The following is a 24824-nucleotide window of genomic DNA, read 5'->3' as shown; positions in this document are numbered from 1 at the left end:
CACTCCCCAATCATTTCTTACCAAGCAGTACGAGAGTCAGTGTTCCTTCCTCATCCTAATTCAGCGTGGAAAGCAGACAAAACTAGAATTGCTATCGTCCCTGTCCAAAAACAAAACAAAAAATTATGCTTAGGGAAGATGGGATTTCCTGTCTCGTGTATGGTTACTTAATCCCTCCACCATAGGGTTGTCAGCTCCGGGTTGGGAAATACCTGGAAATTTTTGGAGCGGAGCCTGAGGAGGGTGGGGTTTGGGGAGGAGAGGGACTTCAATGCCATAGAGTCCAATGGCCAAAGCGGCCATGTTCTCCAGGTGAACTGATCTCTATCACATGAATACACGGAGCTGCCTTCTACTGAATCAGACTCTTGGTCCATCAAAGTCAGTATTGTCTACTCAGACCGGCAGCAGCTCTCCAGGGTCTCAGGTGGAGGTCTTTCACACCACCTACTTGCCTGGTCCCTTGAACTGGAGATGCTGGAGATTGAACCTGGGACCTTCTGCATGCCAAGTATAGGTTCTACCACTGAGCCAAGGCCCCTCCCATGGCAATTTAGGATTGCCAGGTCCCTCTTCACCACCGGTGGGAGGTTTTTTGGGCAGAGCCTGAGGAGGGCGGGGTTTGGGGAGGAGAGGGACTTCAATGCCATAGAGTCCAATGGCCAAAGAATCCATTTTCTCCAGGGGAACCGATCTCTTAACGGCCGGAGATCAGTTGTAATAGCAGGAGATCTGATGACGTGCATTTTGATTGTTATTGGTCACATTGGGAGCATTCTGCCCCATCTTCGTTGTTGTTTCTCTTTTGTGCTGAGCATATTTATTTTCATTTCTGTTCTGTACTGTTTATGCATGAGGTAATGCAGTTCAGCATAATACATGACTCTTGTTAAATTTCCAGTGTGGTTGTGTATTTGAGCCCTCGTGCCGCCAGTACCTGGAGGTTGGCAACCCTATCTGCAGTAGAACAGCTAGATTCGAGTCCAGGAACATTTTAGAGACTACAGGGAGGTGTGTGAGTTTTCAAGAGTCAAAGTTCTGATGAAGGGAGTTTTTTCTCTCGAAAGCTTAGCTCACGCCCTCGAAACTCTCGTGGATCTCTGAGGTGCTACTGGATTCGAATCTAGCCAATCCAAAACCCTTCACTGCCCTTTATTGGGACCTCCTGAACATCACAAGGCAGTTGGCCAGCTTTTGAGTTTCACAACAGTTTCCCCCCGAAGCTCAATGTTCAAGGAGAAAGGGGAAAGAAGAAAGGTGCGAGGGGGCTGGTAAAGTGCATAGTGGAAGCACAATCCACATTAGGACCCTCTGCTTGCCCCCAATCCTCCTCTCTTTATACTGGTGGCTTTTTTGGTTTCGATTCTCTACTTTTTGCAGTTTTGTAGATTTCATTGCATGGTGTATATATATATATATTTATGAACAATTCATAAGATATTGATACATATATGTCATATAAAATATGTCATATATATATAATCCTTATTTGTTGACATACCCAACAGCATTGCACACATGAAGCTGCCCTATACTGAATCAGACCCATCAAAGTCAGTATTGTCTACTCAGACCAGCAGAGGCTCTCCAGGGTCTCAGGCAGGGGTCTTTCATATCACCTACTTGCCTGGTCCCTTTAACTGGAGATGCCGGGGATTGAACCTGGAACCTTCTGCATGCCAAGCAGATGCCCTACCACTGAGCCAGGGTCTCAGGTGGAGGTCTTTCACATCACCCTCTGCTTGATCCTTTCTAACTGGAGGTGCCGGGGATGAACACAGCCCCTGCCAAGCCTACAGCGCCCGGTATTCCCAGGCAGTTTCCCATCCGAGTACCAACCAGGCTGAGATCAGAGGAGAACAGGTGTGTTCAGGGCAGTAAGGCTGTAGGATGAGCCGGTGGAAGAGGTCTGTGACTCCCCAAAGCCAGATCTCTGCGTTCGTGATGTTGAGCCGATCCTAATAAAGATAGTATCTCGCGTATCTAGAATGGATTATTGCTGTGGTTATGTTATCGTACGAGGCACATTCTCAGTGGGTTGAGCTTAAGGCTGTGTTAAAAACAACAAAAAAGCACATGGTTTTTACAGTGTATGTTTCCAAAAGACGGAGAGTCCTGGCACGGTGCGCGGACGACGCGTTGCTGAGCAAGGGCGAGTTAACCGCACCACTCGAGGCGTTGGCCCAGTTCAAAAAGCCTCTCTCGGAGAAGGTAGACTCCGTGGCAGTCCAAGCAGCTGGGCAGAAGTCAGACGTGGGGCGACGGAGCTGCTGTTATCTGCGTCCCAGAAACCCCGACTGCCTGTTGGCGACCCTCAGACAGGAGGCGCAGCATGCCGTCTTGTAGTAGGTGTAAACGCAGAGCCGGGCCTGGACCACCACGTTGCAGTTGTAATATTTGTCTTTGCAGTTTTCATCTGGAAAGAAACACAGAGACAAAAAGCAGGCCTCACATGAACACCCTTGGTCCATCAAAGTCAGTATTGTCTACTCAGACCGGAATCGGCTCTCCAGGGTCTCAGGTAGAGGACTTTCACATCACCTGCTTGCCTGGTCCCTTTAACTGGAGATGCCGTGGATTGAACCTGGGACCTTCTGCATGCCAAGCAGATGCTCTACCACTGAGCCACAGCATCGTTCGGTGAGCTTGGGAAATACCTGGAGATTTGGGGAGGTGGAGCCTGAGAAGGGTGGGGTTTGGGGAAGGACTTCAGTGTCATAGAGTACAATTGCCAAAGTGGCCATTTTATCCAGGTGAACTGATCTCTATCGGCCATAGTTAGGGAGGGAATGATGTAGGGTTGCCAGGTCCCTCTTCCTCACCGGTGAGAGGTTTTTGGGGTGGAGCCTGAGGAGGGGAAGGTTTGGGGAGGGACTTCAATGCCATAGGGTCCAATTGCCAAAGCGGCCATTTTCTCCTGGTGAACTGATCTCTGATCGGCTGGAGATCAGTTGTAATAGCAGGAGATCTCCAGCTACTGCCTGGAGGTTGGCAACCCTAGAATGATGGGAGGTGTGGAAGAATCCAGGCTGAACCAGCCATCTCTGCCTTCTTCCGAGATCCAGACCACGTTTTAGCTGGAGCTGAGGACAGACGTCCCTGCTTGTTGTTCTGCGACTGAAGCTGATCTTAAGAATTAGGATATTTTCCTGCACTAAGTATGATGATCAGCCGTTGCATAGAGATCTCTCGATGGAAGGCGAGATGTTTAAAGTCGAGTGGAGTGCCGGCGTGTTCCTGCTCCTCGCTCGGCGTAAATAATACATCCGCTCAAACCCCACAGCTTGAATAATACATTCGGCACAATCACTTTTGCTCCAAGAACAAATCAATTTCATTTCCGCGGCTCCCAAACAAGGTAGCGTGCAGCTGGGTTTGACTGGCAGCCGCGGTAGCCAAATGTTAATTGCTTGCCGAAACCCAGCTGTTTAAAGTGGATCAGAAATCAAGAAAACAAGCACATCTCTTATTCATGGCCCCTTCCTGGGCTGCACGGAAACCACCACCCCCCCCCCCCCCCGGCCTGACACCACCTGAATCAGAGACACCGACTGTCTCAGATCCATGCCAATGAATATATTCCATCTAGAGTTGGGGTTGCCAAACTAGACAGCCAGTGTGGTGTAGTGGCTAAGAGTGTCGGATTAGTATCTGGGAGACCCAGGTTCGAATCCCCACTCTGCCACGGAAGAGAGCCAGGGTGGTGTAGTGGTTAAGAGCAGTGATTTGGAGTGGTACACTCTGATCTGGAGAACCGGGTTCAATTCCCCACTCCTCCCCAGGAGCGGTGGAGGCGAATCTGCTGAACTGGATTTGTTTCCCCACTCCTACACACGAAGCCAGCCGGATGACCTTGGGCTAGTCATGGCTCTCTTAGAGCTCTCTCAGCCCCACCTACCTCACAGGGTGTCTGTTGCGGGGAGGGGAAGGGAAGGTGACTGTAAGCCAGTTTGAGTCTCCCTTAAGTGGTAGAGAAAGTCAGCATATAAAAACCAACTCTTCTTCTTCTTGCTGGGTGGCCTTGGGCCAGGCACAGTCTCTCGGCCTAACCTACCTCACAGGGTTGTTGTGAGGATAAAATGGAGGAGGGGAGAATGATGTAAGCTGTTTTGGGTCCCATTTTGGGGGGGATGGAGGCGACAATGAAAGACCCTGCCCGGTGCATTAAGAGGCATCCCTCCGAAGCAACAGTATCGTCTTCCGCGCGGAATCTGTTCGAGGCGGAGCACGCCACCCAGCTGTCAGGCGCTTTGGGGTTTGTTTCAAAGCAGGCTCCACCAAAGCAAACATCCGAGGCGGTGGATCCGTCTCATGAAACAGACTCTGAATGTGCTCAAACACTGCTGTTTTTGCAGACGCTCAAGATTCCCCAGATTCTTGGCCGCTCCAAAGAAAACTTCATTTTTTATGTAGTTCAATTAAGAAAATTTTCCAAAGTTACAAATGGAAACATTTTTTTTCCCAGAAGAGTGTCTTTTAAAAAAAGAATTCGGCAAATGGCTACGGATTTGACCTTGGACCCCTCAATGGGCGATGCCCGCTTCATTTTTTTCCCTCCACTAGATGGAGTCCCGCGGTTGGAATAGCTGTTGTTTCCCCTACCTATTTCTGGTACGCAGTCCTGGGTGTTGCAGGGTTCCCGCTCCTCCGGTTTGAGCTGTGGTTCGCACTTGGTGCTTGGTGTCATGTCGTCGGACAGACATCGTACCTCTCGGACTCGGAAGCCGCCTTCGCAAGATTTTGAGCACTGCAAATGTGAACATAGAATCATAGAGTTGGGGACCACCAGGGTCATCTAGTCCAACTCCCCTGCGCAATGCAGGAAATTCACAACTACCTTCCCCCCACACACACACACCCAGTGACCCTACTCCGTGCCCAGAAGATGGCCAAGGTGCCCTCCCTCTCATGATCTGCCTAAGGTCATAGAATCAGCATTGCTGACAGATGGCCATCTAGCCTCTGCTTCAAAACCTCCAGGGAAGGAGAGCTCGCCACCTCCCGAGGAAGCCTGTTCCACCGAGGAACAGCTCCAACTGTTAGGAAGTTCTTCCTAATGTCTAGACGGAAACTGTTTTGATTTAATTTCAACGGAGTAAGACCGCTGGCCGCATGCAGCTCTGTCATTTAGAATTTGACGCCCAAGGAGGAAAGGGGTAATTTGCATCCCCTGAAAGGTCAGCTAGATGTTCTTTCAGCATTTTTCTTATTTGATAGAGCCACAGAAGGGACCTTTCCGCTATTAATTCCATGGAAAAAGTTAGGCGTTTCCCTGTGAGCCCAAAGACGCCGGGCAAAACTGAAAAGCGCTCGCTGAGATACCGTCAACCCTGCTAGCGAATGGCCCCCTTATCTAAACTTTGACATTCTCGGTTACATAATATTCTTGCGCGCTGACATTTACTGGCAATTCTTAAAATTTGAAAAGTCACAGAGCGAAATATCAAAAAATGCTGACATTTAACAGTAAACCTCCACGCAAACTAAAGACACTTGGTAAATGCTCCAGTGTCATTGTTGCATTCATTCATGGGGCTGTGGTACGCTGAACATTCCCATGTCTCTCCCTTCGCCCAACTCCTGCCTGCCTGTCATTCAGATGCCAGGCTAAAACATTTCTCTTTAGCCAGACTTTCCATCAGAGTTTTAACACAGGGTTTCCCAACGCGGTGCCTCTGTTTTGAGAAAGTGGGTGAGGCCAGGTGGGGGCGCTCAAGCAGATGAAGAAGAGGAGTTGGTTTTCATATGCTGACTTTCTCTACCACGTAAGGAAGAATCAAACCGCCGTACAATCCCCTTCCCCTCCCCACAACAGACACCCTGTGAGATAGGTGGGGCTGAGAGAGCTGTGACTAGCCCAAGGTCACCCAGCGGGCTTCGTGTGGAGGAATGGGGAAACCAACCCAGGTCACCAGATTAGCCTCCGCCGCTCATGTGGAGGAGTGGAGAATCGAACCCAGTTCTCCAGATCAGAGTCACCGCTCCAAACCACTGCTCTTAACCACTATACCACACTGGCTCCATGCTGTTTTCATGACAGAATTTGTGTTTCCATATTGTTTATTTGTGACGTAACTCTGCTTTAATTACTCACTGCTTTGAGCAAGGGGCATGTCCATTTTCTAAAAAGTTTCATTAACTCACCTAGAGAGTTAATGGCTAAAGCGACACTCGAGCTCCAGATTTCCTGGTTTGTTGCTAATCTGGTTTGTGCTAAATGGTCTTCCCACATACAACAAAAGACCACAGTCAAGCTTGCAACTATATTGATTTGCACCAACGTGGTATAGTGGTTAAGAGCGGTGGTTTGGAGAGGTGGACTCTGATCTGGAGAACCGGGTTTGATTCCCCCACTCCTCCACATGAGCAGCAGAGGCTAATCTGGTGAACTGGATTTGTTTCCCCACTCCTACGCATGAAGCCAGCTGGGTGACCTTGGGCTAGTCACAGCTCTCTCGGAGCTCTCTCAGCCCCACCTACCTCACAGGGTGCCTGTTGTGGGGAGGGGAAGGGAAGGTGACTAAGCCGGTTTGAGTCTCCCGTAAGTGGTAGAGTAAGTCGGCATATAAAAACCAAATCTTCTTCTTCTTCTTTAGAGGTGTTTAGACTTTCCAATAAATGCAGATATTGGTTGGGTTTAAAAAAAAAAAAATACCAGCAAAATGCTATTTCAAAAGTGGTTGTTTTCTGGCAGCAATCAGTGGACTGGAAGGTTGTTCCTTTATTGCTGAAATAAGCAGCTAAAAGCACAACAGTTAGAAAAAATATATAACATTGCAAAAGAGGGCAGTGAAATATCATTGGTGTGTGTGGGGGGGGGTAGGCACCCTTATCCAAACTTTTTTGGGGGGTCCCTTTGTTGATTTCGCTTTTTAAAAATGGAGTCCAGTGTAACTGACAAAGTAGGATAAATCACTTCTATTATTTCCCTCTCTTTTCCTTGAACTTAGTGGGAGTTATGTTCCCCAGATGTGCCTTAAGAATCAAATACCATTTTTCATGGCTTCTTACTGCAGTCTTTGCTGCCCTGGCCGTCTCGTAAAACTTCTGAGACACCTTAATTAAAAAATCAGTTTTTTGGAAGACCCCCACCACGAGGTTTGCCTGCTTATACTTACTATAAGCTTACTCCTCGTCTTTCTAGAGCACTGGTTCCCAACAGGGGTCAGCGGACCCCCAGGGGTCCGCAAGAACTAAATTAAGGTCCGCGAAACAAAGTTATAAACCCATAATAAATTAATATTTTCAATTAAAAGTTTTCTATTATAAAATATATATTCAAATATTATTCTAAGTTTAATGTTTAACTAACAGTTATGATTAAAGTTTATTTTCAAATTCTGGGAATTTTTATTTTGAACCTTGGGGTCCTTGCACCGAACAAAAAAGTCCTAGTGGTCCCTGGTCAAAAAAAGGTTGGGAACCACTGTTCTAGAGCCTTCTGTTTAGCTAGACTGAATGCAAACCCCTCTATGGTTATGCAGGGCAGAATTTTGAATATACCATACCCAGACACAGTGGTTCCCAACCTTTTTTTGACCAGGGACCACTAGGACTTTTCGGTTCGGTGCAGGGACCCCAAGGTCCAAAATAAAAATTCCAAGAATTTGAAAATAAACTTTAAATCATAACTGTTAGTTAAACATTAAGCTTAGAATAATATTTGAATATTTTTTTTATAATAGAGAACTTTTAATTGAAAATATTAATTTATTATGGGTTTATAACTTTGTTTCATGGACCTTAATTTAGTTCTCGCGGACCCCTGGGGGTCTATGGACCCCCGGTTGGGAACCAGTGCCCAGACAGGACCTGTCCTTGCTCTCCTGGCTCTACCGATTCATTAGCTCATGACCCTTTTGGGATGCCGCTTTTATGAGGAACTCCGATCACGTTATGTCTCTCCCCTTTTAACATATAAATCTAATGCCTCTGTGTCTGACGTAGTGCCTTTTTTACTAAGTGACGGGGATCCCAAGGCTACACTGTCAGGGGCAAGATTTATCTCAGTCCTCATATCCCTCAAACATTAGATTTAAAATTATGCTGCTCAAGATCAATGGATCAAGGAGCTTCTAAGGGATAAAGGAAAGAATTCCAAAGGTGCCCGCAGGCTCAAAAAGGCCGGGGACCCCTGAACTAGAGCCAGTGCCTTTTCTACCCGGTTTCAGAGAGAGGGTTATGTTTGCATGTAGAGTAGGGTTGCCAGGTCCCTCTTCGCCATCAGCGGGAAATTTTGGGGACGGAGCCTGAGGAGGGCGGGGTTTGGGAGGGACTTAAATGCCATAGAGTCCAACGGCCAAAGCGGCCATTTTCTCCAGGTGAACTGACCGCTATTGGCTCGAGATCAGTTGTAATAGCAGGAGATCTTCCGCTACTACCTGGAGGTTGGCAACCCTAGTGTAGAGAGTGAACGGAAAGCAAAAAGGAAGACTCACCGTGCTCCATTCTGTACTAAACCATTTGGCGCCGCAAGGCTTGAGTTCGCAGGATTGCTGGCTGGGCGGTCTTTCCAAATGCGAACACTCGTAGGGATTCAACATCTCGAAGCTGCTCTCGGCCTTCCGGATACAAATCACCTCCCTCTGCTGTGTTCCGCTGCCGCACTCAACCGAACACTGCGCCAGGGTGAGAGAAAACAAACGTACGGTCTTTAATGTAGATCGCTAGCATAAAAAAAGGCTTTTGAGTATTAATGTTTTGCGCAGTATATAAAAATATATATACAGATATCTTCCACTGCGGCATTTTGAATCCTCTCTGTAATGATCGAGGAAGTTTTTTTAACGCAGACCTCTCTGTGCGTAGGTCTTGATCCAGTTTTTGCACGTGTACAGGGCCCCTGCTCCTGCCTCCCAAATGGATGGTTGAGGCTCTCCCACCAATGGTTTGACACAGGTCACAGCTGTTGGTAGGGTTGCCAACCACCAGGTACTAGCTCGAGATCTCCAGAAGAAGAAGAAGAAGAAGAAGAAGAAGAAGAAGAAGAAGAAGAAGAAGAAGAAGAGAAGGAGGAGGAGGAGGAAGAGGAGGAGAAGAAGAAGAAGAAGAAGAAGAAGAAGAAGAAGAGTTGGTTTTTATATGCCGACTTTCTCTACCACTTAAGGGAGACTCAAACCGGCTTACAATCACCTTCCCTTCCCCTCCCCACAACAGATACCCTGTGAGGTAGGTGGGGCTGAGAGAGATGTGACTAGCCCAAGGTCAACCTGGCAACCCTAGCTGCTGGGCCTCTTCTGAGGAAGGCTGTATGTGCTGCTCAAGCTATTTTCACTCGGCTACACTTAGGGTCTTTCCAGGTCCCCCCTGGCCACCAGCAGGGGAGTTGGGGAGGGGGAGTAGGGTTGCCTGTTCCAGGCTGGGAAACTGGAGATTTGGGGGTGGAGCCTGGGGGAGGACAGGGACCTCAGTGGGGTACAATGCCCTAGAGTCCACCCTCCAAAGCATCCATGTTCTCCAGGGGAACTGATCTCTGTAGTCTGGAGATGAGTTGTAATTCCAGGGGGAGAAAGCTAAGGAAAGGGGACATGAGAAAAACTAGAGCATAGGGGATCAGTCTCTACATCCAAGATAGCAAAATCAGAAACTGTACAGACAACGTTTTCCTTGTTTCTTTCTTCAAGCCACTGCAGGATCTTGATTTTTACACCCTGCCTCTCTATTTATCACAGCTCGGTTCCCAGACACTGATACCTCTGTCTCCGCCCGAGTACCGCTGCAGCATTTTACTTTAATCAAGAGGATTAATTGACTTCTTTTCCTCGGGAAGTGAAACACACGGGAAAGCATAACGTGCGGTTTGAGGACTGCTCGCTTTCTCAGTGTCACAGCACCGGCCCACGAGAAGAAAACCCAAAATGGTTGCTGGCTTTTCATTCCACAGAAACACCTAGTTTTTAACTCAAGGCAAAAGGCACACAGACTACAGAGATATTGCAACATCTGAAAACTTAATTTGCATCAAGGAGAAATGCAGTTTTTCTAGGGCAATTTGCAAAAAAAAAAAAAAAATGGAAAACTGAGGTACACACTCCAGATTTTAACAGCTAGATTCAGGTCTAGTAAAAATGGATACTAGTCATGATGCATACCTATTCTCTACAGGGCCAGAGCAGCATGCTGCTGCAGTCGTCTTGTTTATGGGGAAGGGCTGTAGCTCAGTGGGAGAGCATCTGCTTGGCATGAAGAAGGTCCCAGGTTCCATTCCCGGCATCTCCAGTTAAAGGGACCGGGCAAGTAGGTGATGCAAAAGACCTCTGCCTCAGACCCTGGAGAGCCGCTGCCCGTCTGAGTAGACAATACTGACCTTGATGGACCAAGGGTCTGGCTCAGTATAAGGCAGCTTCATGTGTTCATGGCTTCCTAGAGGCACCTGGTTGGCCACTGTGTGAACAGACCGCTGGACTTGATGGACCTTGGTCTGATCCAGCATGGCCTTTCTTATGCTCTTATGAGTCCAGTAGCCAATTTCTGGAGTATTGAGCTTTCAAGCTTAGCATATCTGACGAAGGGAGCTTTGACTCTCGAAAGCGAATACCCTGAAAATTTTGTTGGCCTCTAAAGTGCTACTAGACTCAAATCTAGCTCTTCTACCATGTGAAGCAGAATTTAATATTTTGTCAAAGGGAGAATTGATTGTCTACTCTTGGAAGCTAGGAAAACTATGCCCCATTGAAGAACCACAAATATAGAAGAAGAGTTGGTTTTTATATGCCGACTTTCTCTACCACTTAAGGGAGACTCAATCCGGCTTACAATCACCTTCCCCTCCCCTCCTCACAACAGACACCCTGTGAGGTCGGTGGGGCCGAGAGAGCTCAAAGAGAGCTGTGACGAGCCCAAGGTCACCCAGCTGGCTTCATGTGTAGGATCGGGGGAACAAATCCAGTTCACCAGATTAGCCTCCGCCATTCATATGGAGGACTGGGGAGTCAAACCTGGTTCTTCAAATCAGAGAACTCCAAATCACCACTCCAAGCCACTGCTCTTAACCACTACACCATGCTGGCTGACAAGAAAGCCTCGTTCTGTCTTCACGTAACTCAAAACACGAGTCCACTGTTCATATTCCTAACCCTCTGGTACCAAGTCAACTAGCCTCGATAGATCTTGTACCTTATACATCTGCCATACTTGTTGCAAGTCTGCGATTTCCAGCCAGGAGGATGAGGTTAGTGGCCGTAATTAAATACAATGCTACCGACTGGTACGAGATTCCTTCTGGAATCTTCTTTGGTGTAGATGCTATTACATCATTCAACCAGCAGCCTTTCAGATACACCGGGTAAATCTATCCCCAACCCCCTTGAAATAATAATGGAGGCCATCCTCCGGAACTGTCAAGCCCTGGGACATTTCCACCACATTTGTCCTCATTTCAATAATACCAACATTTCCTGCCTGTCTTTTTATAAATCCTTGACAGCTTCTAAGGGGGAAAGCGCCCCTGAGAAGCCATTTTAATGCAATTCTCTCACATTAACAGACTAACCGAGAACAATGACCTGCTTGTAATCCACATTTCTGGATTAATTTCAAGTTTTTGGGACATCTGGAAAATGTTAGCCATGGAAAAGCTGACTTGGCTACCGACGGCGCGATCCATGTTCTTTGGTGGACTCAGAAGGGCGTAACTTTGCTTCGGGCTGCACTCCTGAACTAGCTAGAGGATGCACAGGCTTAAATAGCTCTGCGGCAGCTTGGTTTCCTTTCTTATTCTACACTGAGCAAATCCCTAATTCTTATGGAATCCCAAATCAACATAGGGCTTTATTGAACTGAGAAAGATTGTGTTAGAATTTGTAGTATGACAAGTGTAAGTGAAATATGATTTTTCTTTTCTTTCCTATGGACTTATCGTATGGAGAGGGGTTGTGGCTCAGTTTGTAGAGTATCTGCTTGGCATGCAGAAGGTCCCAGGTTCAATCCCCAGCATCTCCAGTTAAAGGGACTAGGCAAGTAGGTGATGTGAAAGACCTCAGCCTGAGTCCCTGGAGAGCCGCTGCCAGTCTGAGAGGACAATACTGACTTTGATGGACCCAGGGTCTGATTCAGTATAAGGCAGCTTCATGTGTTCATGTAATGTACATACTTTCCCTCCTTTTCATATTGTTATTCCTCCTTTCACAAAAACTGGAAATCCAATTTATATTTTAAAATGGCTATTTTTCTTTCTGATTCTGTATAGTGTCAGTGTGACCAGTTTTGGTCCATGTTGCTTAGAGATCTTTAAAAGGGGGTTAGAGATTTTCATGGAGGAGACGTCCAGCAATGGATAGCCATGGTGACTGAAGGGAACCTCTATATTCAGAGGCAGCAAACCTCTGAATACCAGTGCTGGGACCACTCGGCCTCTATGCCCTGTTTGCTGGCCTTCTTAAGTAACTGGCTGGCCCCTGTGTGAGAGAGGATCCTGGACTAGATAGACCACTGGTCTGATCCAACAGGGCTCTTCTGATGTTCTTTTGAAGGCCTCGGTCTCTATGCCCTGTCGTTGGACCTCCAGAGGAACTGGTTGGTCCCTGTGTGCGACGGGATGCTGGACTAGATGGACCACTGGTCTGACCCAACAGGGCTCTTCTGATTTCTCATGAAGGTCTTGGCCTCTATGCCCTGTGGTTGGACCACCAGAGGAACTGATTGGTCACTGTGTGAGACAGGATGCTGGACTAGATGGACCCTCACTGGCCTGATCCAGCAGGGCCCTTCTGATGTTCTCATGAAGCTCTTGGCCTTTATGCCCTGTGGTTGGACGTCCAGAGGAACTGATTGGCCACTGTGTGAGACAGGATGCTGGACTAGATGGACCACCGGTCTGATCCAGCAGGGCTCTTCTGATGTTCTTATGAAGGCCTCAGCTTCTATGCCCTGTTGTTGGACCTCCAGAGGAACTAGTTGGCCCCTGTGTGCGACGGGATGCTGGACTCGATGGACCACTGGTCTGATCCAGCAGGGCTCTTCTGAAGTTCTTGTGGACTTATGTTCTTAACCTCCTTGTGTTCCTAATAGCGGGAGATCTCCAGCCACCACTGGGAGGTTGCCAAGCCTAGTATCCAGAAACCTTTTTTTAAAAAAAATTTCAAGTGAAGAACAAGTTTCCCCTTTTTGCACAAAACTGTCCTCGTTAAGAGTTAAAACAAATTAAGGCTGCAGTTTCTGGGACGAAAAGTCAACTTTTCACTCTTCCAAAAAAACAAATCCCCCCCCCCCATCCAGTGTGATATTTGGGAAGGGTTTGAATCCACAAGGGTGTTCTTTTCATCTCTGCAATGTACTCGAGAGCCGGGGTGTCAGTTCCCGTTCTGAAATTCAAATTTTTGGCTGACGGAGGCCTCGACTGCTTCTTAAAAGGTTAAATACACACACACAATACTGTTCCTGGCACTTTGTGAAACGCTGTTTTGTTTTAGAAGACAAGTCCAACGACAGATTGATTTCTATGTCACTTAAAAGGATATGATCTCCAAAGGGGTTTATAAGCCTAACACAATTGACTGTTATTTTTTTAAAGGGGTTTTTATTTATACTTCTGGTAGAATTTTTTGTTTTTGGTCGGTAATATCCTGAATAGATACTTATCCTTTCGTACCAGTGAAAAGAACAGGGTGTGCTGTGAAAAATCAACACCTGTCTTAAGTTGCATTTAAACTTTTCATTATTTCCCACCACGGTTTGTGCAAACGCCATGTTTTTTGCAAAGCGTTGGGCCCATCCAGATAAACTTAATCACTCTTTCGTCTTTCCATGGGAGAAAATAGATTATGTGAGAATTTCACGTTGTTTGGGTGGGATCGTACTCCAAAAGTATCATCCACTAAGAACTCTGGAGTCTTCTGAGAAGAAGAAGAAGAGTTGGTTTTTATATGCCTACTTTCTCTACCACTTAAGGATGAATCAAACCGGCTTACAATCGCCTTCCCTTCCCCACAACAGACACCCTGTGAGGTAGGTGGGGCTGAGAAAGCTCTAACAGAGCTGTGACTTGCCCAAGGTCACCCAGCTGGCTTCATGTGTAGGAGTGGGGAAACCAACCCGGTTCACCAGATTAGCGTCCGCCGCTCATGTGGAGGAGAGGGGAATCAAACCTGGTTCTCAAGATCAAAGTCTACCACTCCAAAACATCGCTCTTAACCACTATACCACTCTTCCTTAACTCTAATAAATAACCCTCCTTGTGCAAGAGATGGTCAAAAGGACTTCATAATAGATATTGGATGTTCCTGAGTTAACTACAAGCCTCCAATTCATCTATCCCAGAAGATTGGACTAGGGTTGCGTGCCAAAATATGTGCTGAATTGGGACTTTCCCTAGCCTAAGATCTTCATTATTTTTTTACTTCCTTTCAAACATCAAAGGCCACGCTGCATCTGGAAACAAAGGCTTTCAGCCCATCCCAGGACCACCAAAAGACGGCATGTTCCTCGCTGCACCTGTGTGTAAACATGATCCCAAGGTTCACACTGAGGGACAGTGAGAATGTTTGATGGAGAAGGTGTGTAATAGAGAGCCCGAGATGGTTTTTCTTGGAAAACCTGGACATCTGGGGATCTGGATCTACAGGGGCATGCCTTTTGAGAATATCTTTGCATCATAATGTGGGAAACAGCTGTCAATTTCAGCAACAGGAACACGAACATGATCCTGAAGAAGTCATGAAACTTCTGAAAGCGAAGTTTTCATGAAAGCGAACATAGTCCTGAAGAAGTCGAGGAACTGGCAAACGTCCTTTCAATTTTTCCTTAAGGGGAAAAAAAACAGTTTAAAATTTAGGAATGTAGGGGGTGTTATTCTAGGTTGATCGACATTGTTGAGCTATGCATGGTGTAGTGGCTAAGAGTGGTAGTTTAGAGCAGTGGACTCTGATCTGGAGAACCAGGTTTGATTCCCCCGCTCCTCCACATGAGCGGCGGAGGCTAATCGGGTGAACTGGATTTGTTTCCCCACTCCTACACATGAAGCCTGCTGGGTGACCTTGTGCTAGTCACAGCTCTCTCAGCCCCACCTACCTCACGGGGTGCCTGCTGTGGGGAGGGGAAGGTGATTGTAAACCGGTTTGATTCTCCCTTAAGTGGCAGAGAAAGTCGGCATATAAAAACTAACTCTTCTTTGATTCATGCAAAAAGTCCTCAGAGATGGATTGCCTGGGGGAAAGCAGCATTGATGAAGTGGTTTCCGTGCCAGCCGAGAGCCATTTGGCTCACGGTGAATTACCCCAGTGGTTTCCCTTCTCCACTTTTTGTCGATCCATTTCATACTTTGTCTGAGCTTTAATATTCAGTTGATACATAAAATGCATGTGCCATTTATATAATATGCATGTAATGCTGATTTCTTGTTGCCAAATGACATGGAGAAGTGTGTGCAAGAAAAGAAAAAGAAGAAGGAGAGTTGGGTTTTCATATGCCGACTTTCTCTACCACTTAAGGAAGAGTCAAACCAGCTGACAATCACCTTCCCTCCCCCTCCCCACAACAGACACCCTGTGAGGTAGGTGGGGCTGAGAGAGCTGTGACTAGCTCCTCCCCACAACAGACACCCTGTGAGGTAGGTGGGGCTGAGAGAGCTGTGACTAGCCCAAGGTCACCCAGCTGGCTTCGTGTGCAGGAGTGGGGAAGCAAATTCAGTTCACCAGATTAGCCTCCGCTGCTCACATGGAGGAGTGGGGGAATCAAACCCAGTTCTCCAGATCAGACTCCACCGCTCCAAAACCACCGCTCTTAACCACTACACCATGGTGAGATAACAGAGACTTGTAGGTTTGATTTGCACAAGGGAGACACAGTGATGGAACAGGGGTTCTCAGCTTGGATTCGTCCCCAGGAAATGGCGAAATAACAATTGTATAAAGCCGGTCCAAAAACCAGAATGAAACCAAGTTGAGAAGGAAACAGAAAATCTGCTCTAAATAGGCCTACAAATCAGCCCAAACCATGGCACGGCTGCTTTATGAACAAATCCATCTTACATACATATTTGTTTTTTAGATAATGTGATCATATATATTGTAGCTGATTGAGGGGGGGAGCATTAAAGTATTATGGGCTTTAAAACGTCCATGGGTGCATATCCCAGAAGAATTTATGACTTTGGAGAAATAAATTAGAACCCCGAAGCAATATGGTAGATTTATGGATCAACTCTGTGTGGGTGCCCCTGAGTTCAAAACATAATTCCCGTTAACAGCATTGTAAATTTCAGAGTCCATGAGGATATTAACTCTTTGGGTGCCAGTTAACAGAACAACACCCACCCCCTCGGAGCGGCTCCACCTTACAGCCCAGCATTGCCTTTCATAGGCATCTTGCTGGAAAGGATCTGTGTACAAGGAAAACTGGATCTGGCTGCTTGGTTAAGATCAGGGACTGTGGTAGTCAATACTGCAGCCTTGCAGTCCCCGAAGGAAGGAAGGAAGGAAGGAAGGAAGGAAGGAAGGAAGGAAGGAAGGAAGGAAGGAAGGAAGGAAGGAAAGAAAGAAAGAAAGAAAGAAAGAAGGAAAGGAAGGAAGGAAGGAAGGAAGGAAGGAAGGAAGGAAGGAAGGAAGGAAGGAAGGAAGGAAGGAAGGAAGGAAGGAAGGAAGGAAGGAAGGAAGGAAGGAAGGAAGGAAGGAAGGAAGGAAGAAAGAAAGAAAGAAAGAAAGAAAGAAAGAAAGAAAGAAAGAAAGAAAGAAAGAAAGAAAGAAAGAAAGAAAGAAAGAAAGAAAGAAAGGAAGGAAGGAAGGAAGGAAGGAAGGAAGGAAGGAAGGAAGGAAGGAAGGAAGGAAGGAAGGAAGGAAGGAAGGAAGGAAGGAGAGTTGGTTTTTACATTGCTGACTTTCTCTACCACTTAAGGAAGAATCAAAGCAGCTTAAGTTCACCTTACCTTCCCCTCCCCACAACAGACACCCTGTGAGGGCTGAGAGAGCTGAGACTAGCCCAAGGTCACCCAGCTGGCTTCGTGTGGAGGAGTGGGGAACCAAATCCAGTTCACCAGATTAGCCTCCGCTGCTCATGTGGAGGAGTGGGGGAATCGAACCCGTTTCTCCAGATCAGACTCCACCGCTCCAAACCACCGCTCTTAACCACTATACCATACTGGAGACTATGATCCAAGGAAAGACAAGGGCCCAGAGAATCAATGGAAACTGGGCGTCCAGTCTACTGAACGTTGACTGTGCATGCAGAGAACCGTGTTTAGCGTCCAGAGGTGAAGAAAAACGTCTTAGGGGAATGGGGCTGGATTTGTAATGCGATTGAATTTGCATACCAAACCAGGCCGTTATAAACCTCTGGCACCCTCAGTAGCTATCCGTTCCAGAAGCTCCCTCCTTTTATTCACCCAGAGCAAAAAGCAGAGTTTGTAAAAAAAAAAAAAAAAAAAAAAAAAAAAAGAGTTGGATGGAAAACAGCAACCATGAGAGAATCACAAATTCTTCTCCAGACTAAAAAATACTTTGGAAGTATTCGTTTCAGGATGGCTTAAGCGATACAAGATTTCAACAGAAAGCAAAGCCTTAAGATTTTTTATTTTTTTTAATTAGGGGAGGGATAAAAATTGGGAGCTGCTTTTCTTCAGACTGCTGGGGAGAAATGCTGCGTTTCATTATGATTCCATCGTCCAGATTTCTACGACCGGCCTTTTTTACTGTCTTGAGTTGTTTCGGTTTGCACAACTGACAGTTAATCTAATTTAGATGCTTTCCTGACAATAGGCCTGGGCGGGGAGCACGAAGGGAGGACAAACGCAGACCGATTCGATAATTCAGTACCAGAGTTAGACTGATCGGTTAACTGGGACGATCAAATGCATTCACGAGTCGACGGTGGAACGAGAGTTTTTAATTCCTCAGGACCAATCCACACTCTTTCATCGCTGGGATACGATCCAATTCCCTGGGCAGCTTCCTCCTTTTTAGCATCTTTGTTGTTTTGGATGTCCTGCAGAGTGAAGGGTTGTATTCTGCTGGAAATGGGCACACCCTCTGGAATAATTGCACAGTGAAAAATCCCTGGTTGAGCAACATTCTTGCAGTGCGGTCTTCAGAGGAAACCCAGATGCACAGAGATTCCTGAGCTTTGGCTGAGTTATTTCAACGGCTCCAGATCCTGGAAAGAATTCTTTGATTTGCAGGAAACAGATTCCAGAAACCTAGATTCATTTTGTTTTTTTAAAATCAGCTTGGGGCAATACTCCTCGGAGTAAATAACAAAGTTTTTTATAGCCAAGGTTAAATAGAAAAAGGCCTTTCGGCTTTCTTAAAGAACTGAACAGAGATATTTTTTCCAAGGGGTAGGATTATAGTGAAACCCAGTGAAACCTGTGGCTCAGTGGTAGAGCATCTGCTTGGCATGCAGAAGGGCCCAGGTTCAATCCCCAGCCTCTCCAGTTAAAGGGACTGGGCAGGTAGGTGATGTGAAAGACCCCTGCCTGAGACCCTGGGGAGCCGCTGCCAGTCTGAGTAGACAATACTGACTTTGATGGATCAAGGGTCTGGTTCAGTAGAAGGCAGCTTCATGTGTTCATGCATCCAATACAGTGAAACAACCTGCTGAACACCCACAAACAGATGGATGAACTATCGAACTGATTATCAAAAAACCAAGTCTCGGCTTGCAACTGGCGAACAGGGCGTGAGCCAAACTGGTGGGTGTTCATGCATCCTAGAAAGAAGCCTGGAAACGCCTCCGCTAATACAGCCTTGGTGACTCAGAGATTATGTGGATACTACCATGGGTGACGCATGGAGAAATCCAGCTAATCGGGAAAAGGCAAGAAGATAATGATGCACTCCTCTGAGCCAAGAGAGAAAGGGTTCACTCCTTCTCCCCCAACACAAGCTCACTGCTAAACCTCCAGCGGCTGCTTATAAGTAAAAATAAGCAAAATGTCGGCTGATCACAGGCGTCTTGTTTCTCCTCTGGTTTAGTCCAAAGATCCCTTCCTCTTTAGTCTATAATGGCTGCATTATCTAAGATAGGATCACAATATGTGGAAGAATGAAGCAAAATACTTAGAATTGCCATACATCTTTTTTTTCCCCAGTTACAGAAATTCTTAAGGATAAGAGACGTGGGAACTGAGGGGATAATTCTTCTGAAAACATCACGTCAAAGACTCTGGAACACGACAATTACCCAAAACACTTCCACTATTTATAGTACAGAGAGGTTGGTGGCTGTAAGCTATTGGTTCCATTTCCAAAAAGCAAACCTTTTAAGGATCATTCATTTCACAAAAGTCCTAACCTAGATGGCATAGACTAGCCTGATCTTACTGGAACTCAAAAGCTCAGCAGGGTCGGCCCTGTTTAGTACTTGGGTGGGAGACCACCAAGGAAGTCCAAATAATGACAAATCACCTCTGAACATCTCTTCCGTTGAACACATGGATCTTCTACTGAATCAGACCCTTGGTCCATCAAAGTCAGTATTGTCTACTCAGACCAACAGCGGCTCTCTAGGGTCTCAGGCAGAGGTCTTTCACATCGCCTCCTTGCCTAGTCCCTTTAACTGGAGATGCTGGGGTTTGAACCTGGGACCTTCTGCATGCCAAGCAGATGCTCTACTACTGAGCCACAGCCACACCCTATGGGGTCACCTGTATGCCAACTGTGACTTGACAGCACTTTCCACCACCACTAATTTCGCTGGGAGAGTTTTACAATAAAGAACATGCAGAGCGTCAGCCACTGGTCTCAGCGGGCTTAGACTGGACTAACTCTGTATGAGACGGCACTGTTAAGCTCATGCTTAATCCTCCTGCTCAAAGCCATGAGGCATTCCCCCATTCTCATCATGGGCTGGATCGTGCCCCAAACAGCCTACAAATCAAGCATACCTGGCTCCAGCTCCCCGCAAACCACTCCACCTTCCCGAAACATGGCCCGCTGTCGCAGGGGGTTGTGTCCGAAGGCCTGCTGTGCCCGCAGCCTTCCAGGGGTAAACTGCTGATGTGGTTGGTCATGCATACGACGGAGCGCGTCCGGACGCCCGTGCCACATTCTGCAGAACACTGTTGAAAAAGAGATGGCGAAGATTTCCATTAGTCCGATTGCTGCCCAGCTAAATGGGGCAAGAGACGATTGGGACTGGATATTAGGATTCACGGAAATTATTCTCTTCGTTACTTTAGCAATGAAGAGAGAAGAACGGCATGGGAAAGGGAACATGAAGAGGTTATCAAGATTTGGCTCAGATACACGGAATTTTGAAATCTGCTTTTAAATGAAAGGCAAGTAGACTGTTTTCTGGAAACATGTCTATGGGGATACATGTTCAACATTGGGAGATGCGCCTCTGTGCTTCATGTTCATGGTGAGAGCCAGCGTGGTGTGGTAGTTAAGAGTGGTGGACTCTATTCTGGAGAACTGGGTTTGATTCCCTACTTCTCCACATGAAGCCTGCTGGGTGACCTTGGGCTAGTCACAGTTCCCTCTGAAGTCTCTCAGCCCCACCTACCTCACAAGGTGTCTGTTGTGGGGAGGGGAAGGGAAGGGGATTGTAAGCTGCTTTGAGACTCCTAGAGGTAGAGAAAAGCAGAGTATAAAAACCAACTCTTCTTCTTCTTCACTGGTACTAAGGGAACAGTGCAGAGCTCCAACCTCCACCAATATGCTTCCACAAACATGCGCAGAAGCTGCAGGGCACACGAGGTTCCCAAAGCCAGGTTTGCCAAAGATGTGGTGAGTTGAGGAATGGGATGGACCTGTTTCCACAAGGATCACACCACGTGAGCATCACACCAGATAAGCTTTGATACCACTTTCTCCCATGCAAAGTGTAAGAAAGTGGTATCAAAGCTTATCTGGTTTGCTGAAAAGACACCTTCCCTTTATGCTCTGTGTATTCCAGGACATTGGGTGTTTCCATCAGCTGCCAGTTCCTTCTAAAGAAAACAACACACACACCCCAAATTGTTTGATTTGGCATTTCACAGATGCTTGTTTCTACACACGCCCTCCCTTCTTTTCTCTTTCTTCACTTGCTTCCCCCCACCCCCATAAGAGAGACAGGCCAAGGGGGAGGGAAGAGCTGCATTTAATTTGGGGGGCTGATTATTAAAAATAAAGAAAAACCCTGCGCCGACTGCCGAAAGACATGCACGTAATTGAATTTAAACAGTTACAAGCAGTTATATTATATTTCACATGGAAAGAGAACCACAAATAAGCATCTGTTACACGGGCCGGCTTATGTGCCAACTTGGCATTTTGCAATTATATATATTAATATGTAATTTCATTAGTAGCTGTGTAATGCTGCAAAATAGCATTATGGAACATTCCTCAGAGATGAATGGATGGCTCTGTGCTAAGTACTATTTCGTTAAGCAGGGGAAGTTAGCAGCGATCGAGAGAAGTGATAAAGTCTGGAATCGGGCCCGGGTTTGAATCTTACTTAAGGTCAGGAATGTCCAGAGAGGCATTCAGACAATGTCAATATTTGTGTTCAAGACATCCTTCTGCCCTACAAAACCTCCTGGTCACACAGGAACACATGGAGTTGCCTTATAGTGAATCAAACCGCCGGTCCATCAAGGTCTGTGTTGTCTACTCAGACTGGCAGCGGCTCTTCAGGGTCTCCAGCGGAGGTCTTTCCTATCACCTACTGCATCTTCCTTTCAAGTGGAGAGGCCGGGGATTGAACCTGGGACCTTCTGCATGCCAAGCAGAGGCTCTGCCACTGAGCCATGGCTTCTGCTAAGCCTACAGCGCCCAGTATTGGTGTGAAATGATGGTTCTCTCAGTGGGTAGCTTGGTTACTTTGACCCACAATGTGGGACTTCACCCACCACCGGGATGTGTTTGTATGTATCTCTGCCCTCCCCATGACACAGGGACAGACTACGGGGGCACAATCACACCTAGGGGAGGGACCGTGGCTCAGTGGTAGAGCATCTGCTTGGCCTGCAGAAGGTCCCAGGTTCAATCCCTGGCCTCTCCAGTTAAAGGGACTAGGCGAGTAGGTGGTGTGAAAGACCCCTGCCTGAGACCCTGGAGAGCCGCTGCCGGTCTGAGTAGACAATACTGACTTTGATGGACCCAGGGTCTGATTCAGTATAAGGTAGTTTCATGTGTTCATGACTCGGCTCGTACTCTGATGGCTAATGGCGAGCACCGCCCTCCAACGCTCTTTTGGAATCAATGATCACTTTCCATCTTACAGCTCTCGGTCTCCCACTAACCGCCGTTATCTGCCAAGTTCTCAAAACGTTAACTGCTTAACCGAACTCCCCAAATAATTACGCTTCTAAAGAAATCACTTATTACAATTACGGAGCAACTCAGGGAAAAGAAGGGGAGCGCAATAGGAGCACATTATCTGCGGGTTTTCATCTTGCAAACAATTTTCTGGTTTCCAAGTAATTGCCTGGTGACGAGTCAATTTGCCTTTTCCTCTTCTCCCCAACCCCCCCCCCCCAAAAAAAAACAGAGCTGGGAAGAAAATTGCTTTGCAAAGTTCTCCAGAACTTCAACTGTGATATGTTTTACATGGCTACACACGAGCAGGGCTGGTGTATCCGATGTCAAAACAAATGCCAGATATGAGGATATGTAATGCCTACTCCACCCTGGGCTGTGAGATCCCTCTACAGATTTAGCACTTAGAAAAGATTTCAGAGCCAAACATTTCAGCAACAGACTTCAAACCAGAATATTCTTTGCTTTGGGACTATATTTTTTTAACTTGGATAATTAAAAGAAAATAAGAAGTACACGAAGAAGAATAGTTGGTTTTATATGCCGACTTTCTCTACCATTTAAGGAAGAATCAAACCGGCTTAACACCTTCCCCTCCCCACAACAGACACCCTGTGAGGTAGGTGGGGCTGAGAGAGCGTGACTGACCCAAGGTCACCCAGCTGGCTTCATGTGTAGGAGTGGGGAAACAAGTCCAGTTCACCAGATTAGCATCAGCTGCTCATGTGGAAGAGTGGGGAATCAAACCTGGTTCTCCGGATCAGGCTCCACCGCTCCACACCACTGCTCGTAACCACTCCACCACGCTGGCTCTCCACTCTGTGTGAAAGCCAGACACCCCAAAGCATGCTTAAAACAGTTGGATAACATCTGGATTATCTTCCAGTTCTACAGATTGTGCTGTTTTATATGCACAGCTGTGCACCTTGGTTCCTTTTTGTGGGGCCTGGTGTTCTCCCAGAATTCCCATGGATCTCCAGACTCTAGAGATCAGTTCTCCTGGAGAAAGCGATACCTTTGTCGGGTGGACCGTAAGGCATCGCGTCCCTGCTGAGCTGCCTCCTCTCCCCAAACTCTGTCCTTCGGAACCTCTACCCCAAAAACCTCCTGGAAATTCTCGACCCAGAGTTGAGAAATAGCAAGTCAATCGATTTGACTCATCACTCCATGCCTTACTCGGTCACTCCAGTCCGTGAGAAACCAGCTCTTGGCGCAGGGTCCCATATCGCAATTCTCGATGTCATTCGGCCGTAGCTTCATGTTGCATTCCTCGTCGTCGACCACGTCTCCTAGGTTGCTCACGCACTTGACGTCTCGCATCCGCTGCCCCACTCCGCATGGCACCGAACACTGAAAGGACAGGAGAAGAACTTCAGTGAGGTGGCCTGCATCCTTACGAACCTTAGGTAGAGCTTAATCACACTCTTTGCTGACTTGCACAAAACCCTAAGCTCAACCCAATTCCCTCGCCGTACCTAACAATGGGCACCTATCTTTACAGAAGAGGCCAGGATCATGGCTAATGTGTTTTTGGAAAGTAGGTTAAATTAAACATTAGAAGAGAAGAAGGGTTGGTTTCTAGGGGAGGGGCCATGGCTCAGTGGTAGAGAATCTGCTTGGTATGCAGAAGGTCCCAGGTTCATAGAATCCTAGAATCCTAGAGTTGGAAGGGACCACCAAGATTATCTAGTCCAACCCCCTGCACAATGCAGGCAATTCACAACTATCTCCCCTACACACCCCTAATGACCCCTACTCCATGACCAGAAGATGGCCAAGATGCCCTCAGTCTCATCATCTGCTTAAGGTAATAGAATCAGCATTGCTGACAGATGGCCATCTAGCCTCTTCTTAAAAACCTCCAGGGAAGGAGAGCTCACCACCTCCCGAGGAAGCCTGCTCCACTGAGGAGCTGCTCTGACTGTCCGGAAGTTCTTCCTAATGTCTAGATGGAAACTCTTGATTTAATTTCAACCCGTTGGTTCTGGTCCGACTTTCTGGGGTAACAGAAAACAACTCGGCACCCTCCTCTATGTGACAGCCCTTCAAGTACTTGAAGATGGTTATCGTATCCCCTCTCAGTCTTCTCCTCTTCAGGCTAAACATACCCAGCTCCTTCAACCTTTCCTCATAGGACTTGGTCTCCAGAGATCCACCTCACCATCTTTGTTGCCGTCCTCTGGACACGTTCCAACAATTCCACCCTGTGATTCTTGACTGCATATAGCTTCCTTGCACTGACCAGTTACTCTTGCCTTGGTGGTGAGAAGTGCCGTCAAACCACAGCTGACTTATGGCGACCCCGTAGGGTTTTCAAGGCAAGAGACCATCAGAGGTGGTTTGCCATTGCATGCTTCTGCGTAGCAACCCTGGACTTCCTCGGTGGTCTCCCATCCAAATACTAATTAGGGCCCACCTTGCTTAGCTCCTGAGATCTGATGAGATCATGCTAGCGTGGACCATCCTGGTCAGAGCTGCTAACCAGGGTGTCCAGGTCGCTATTGCCTCATTAAGAGGCCAATTCCTAGCAACTGAAAAGAAAAGCATTGGAATAAGAATTCTGTATAATGTCCCCTTGCTTATAGAAGTATGTCTTTTTTTAAAAAAAGAAAAGGCTGATCAATGCAGCGAAACAATTCTGAGCCTGCT

General features: G+C 47.0%; 1 protein-coding gene across 1 annotated transcript in view; it reads right to left on the bottom strand.

Annotated features, from left to right (window-relative positions):
- Positions 1-2271: 2271 nt before the first annotated feature.
- THSD4 (thrombospondin type 1 domain containing 4) overlaps positions 2272-24824 on the bottom strand; it is a 235768-nt gene continuing 213215 nt past the window's right edge. The window contains exons 18-22 of the mRNA XM_056866032.1: positions 23352-23525; positions 19814-19987; positions 8439-8618; positions 4603-4747; positions 2272-2416 (exon numbers count right to left, since the gene is read on the bottom strand). Coding sequence (XP_056722010.1) covers positions 2274-2416; positions 4603-4747; positions 8439-8618; positions 19814-19987; positions 23352-23525 — 816 coding nt within the window. The 3' untranslated portion in view covers positions 2272-2273. The remainder of the gene's footprint in view (positions 2417-4602; positions 4748-8438; positions 8619-19813; positions 19988-23351; positions 23526-24824) is intronic.

Source organism: Euleptes europaea, chromosome 20, assembly GCF_029931775.1.
Source record: "Euleptes europaea isolate rEulEur1 chromosome 20, rEulEur1.hap1, whole genome shotgun sequence".
Classification (NCBI taxonomy): domain Eukaryota; kingdom Metazoa; phylum Chordata; class Lepidosauria; order Squamata; family Sphaerodactylidae; genus Euleptes; species Euleptes europaea.
The sequence above is the reverse complement of the archived record's forward strand: the minus strand, read 5'-3'. Positions and strand labels throughout refer to the sequence as shown.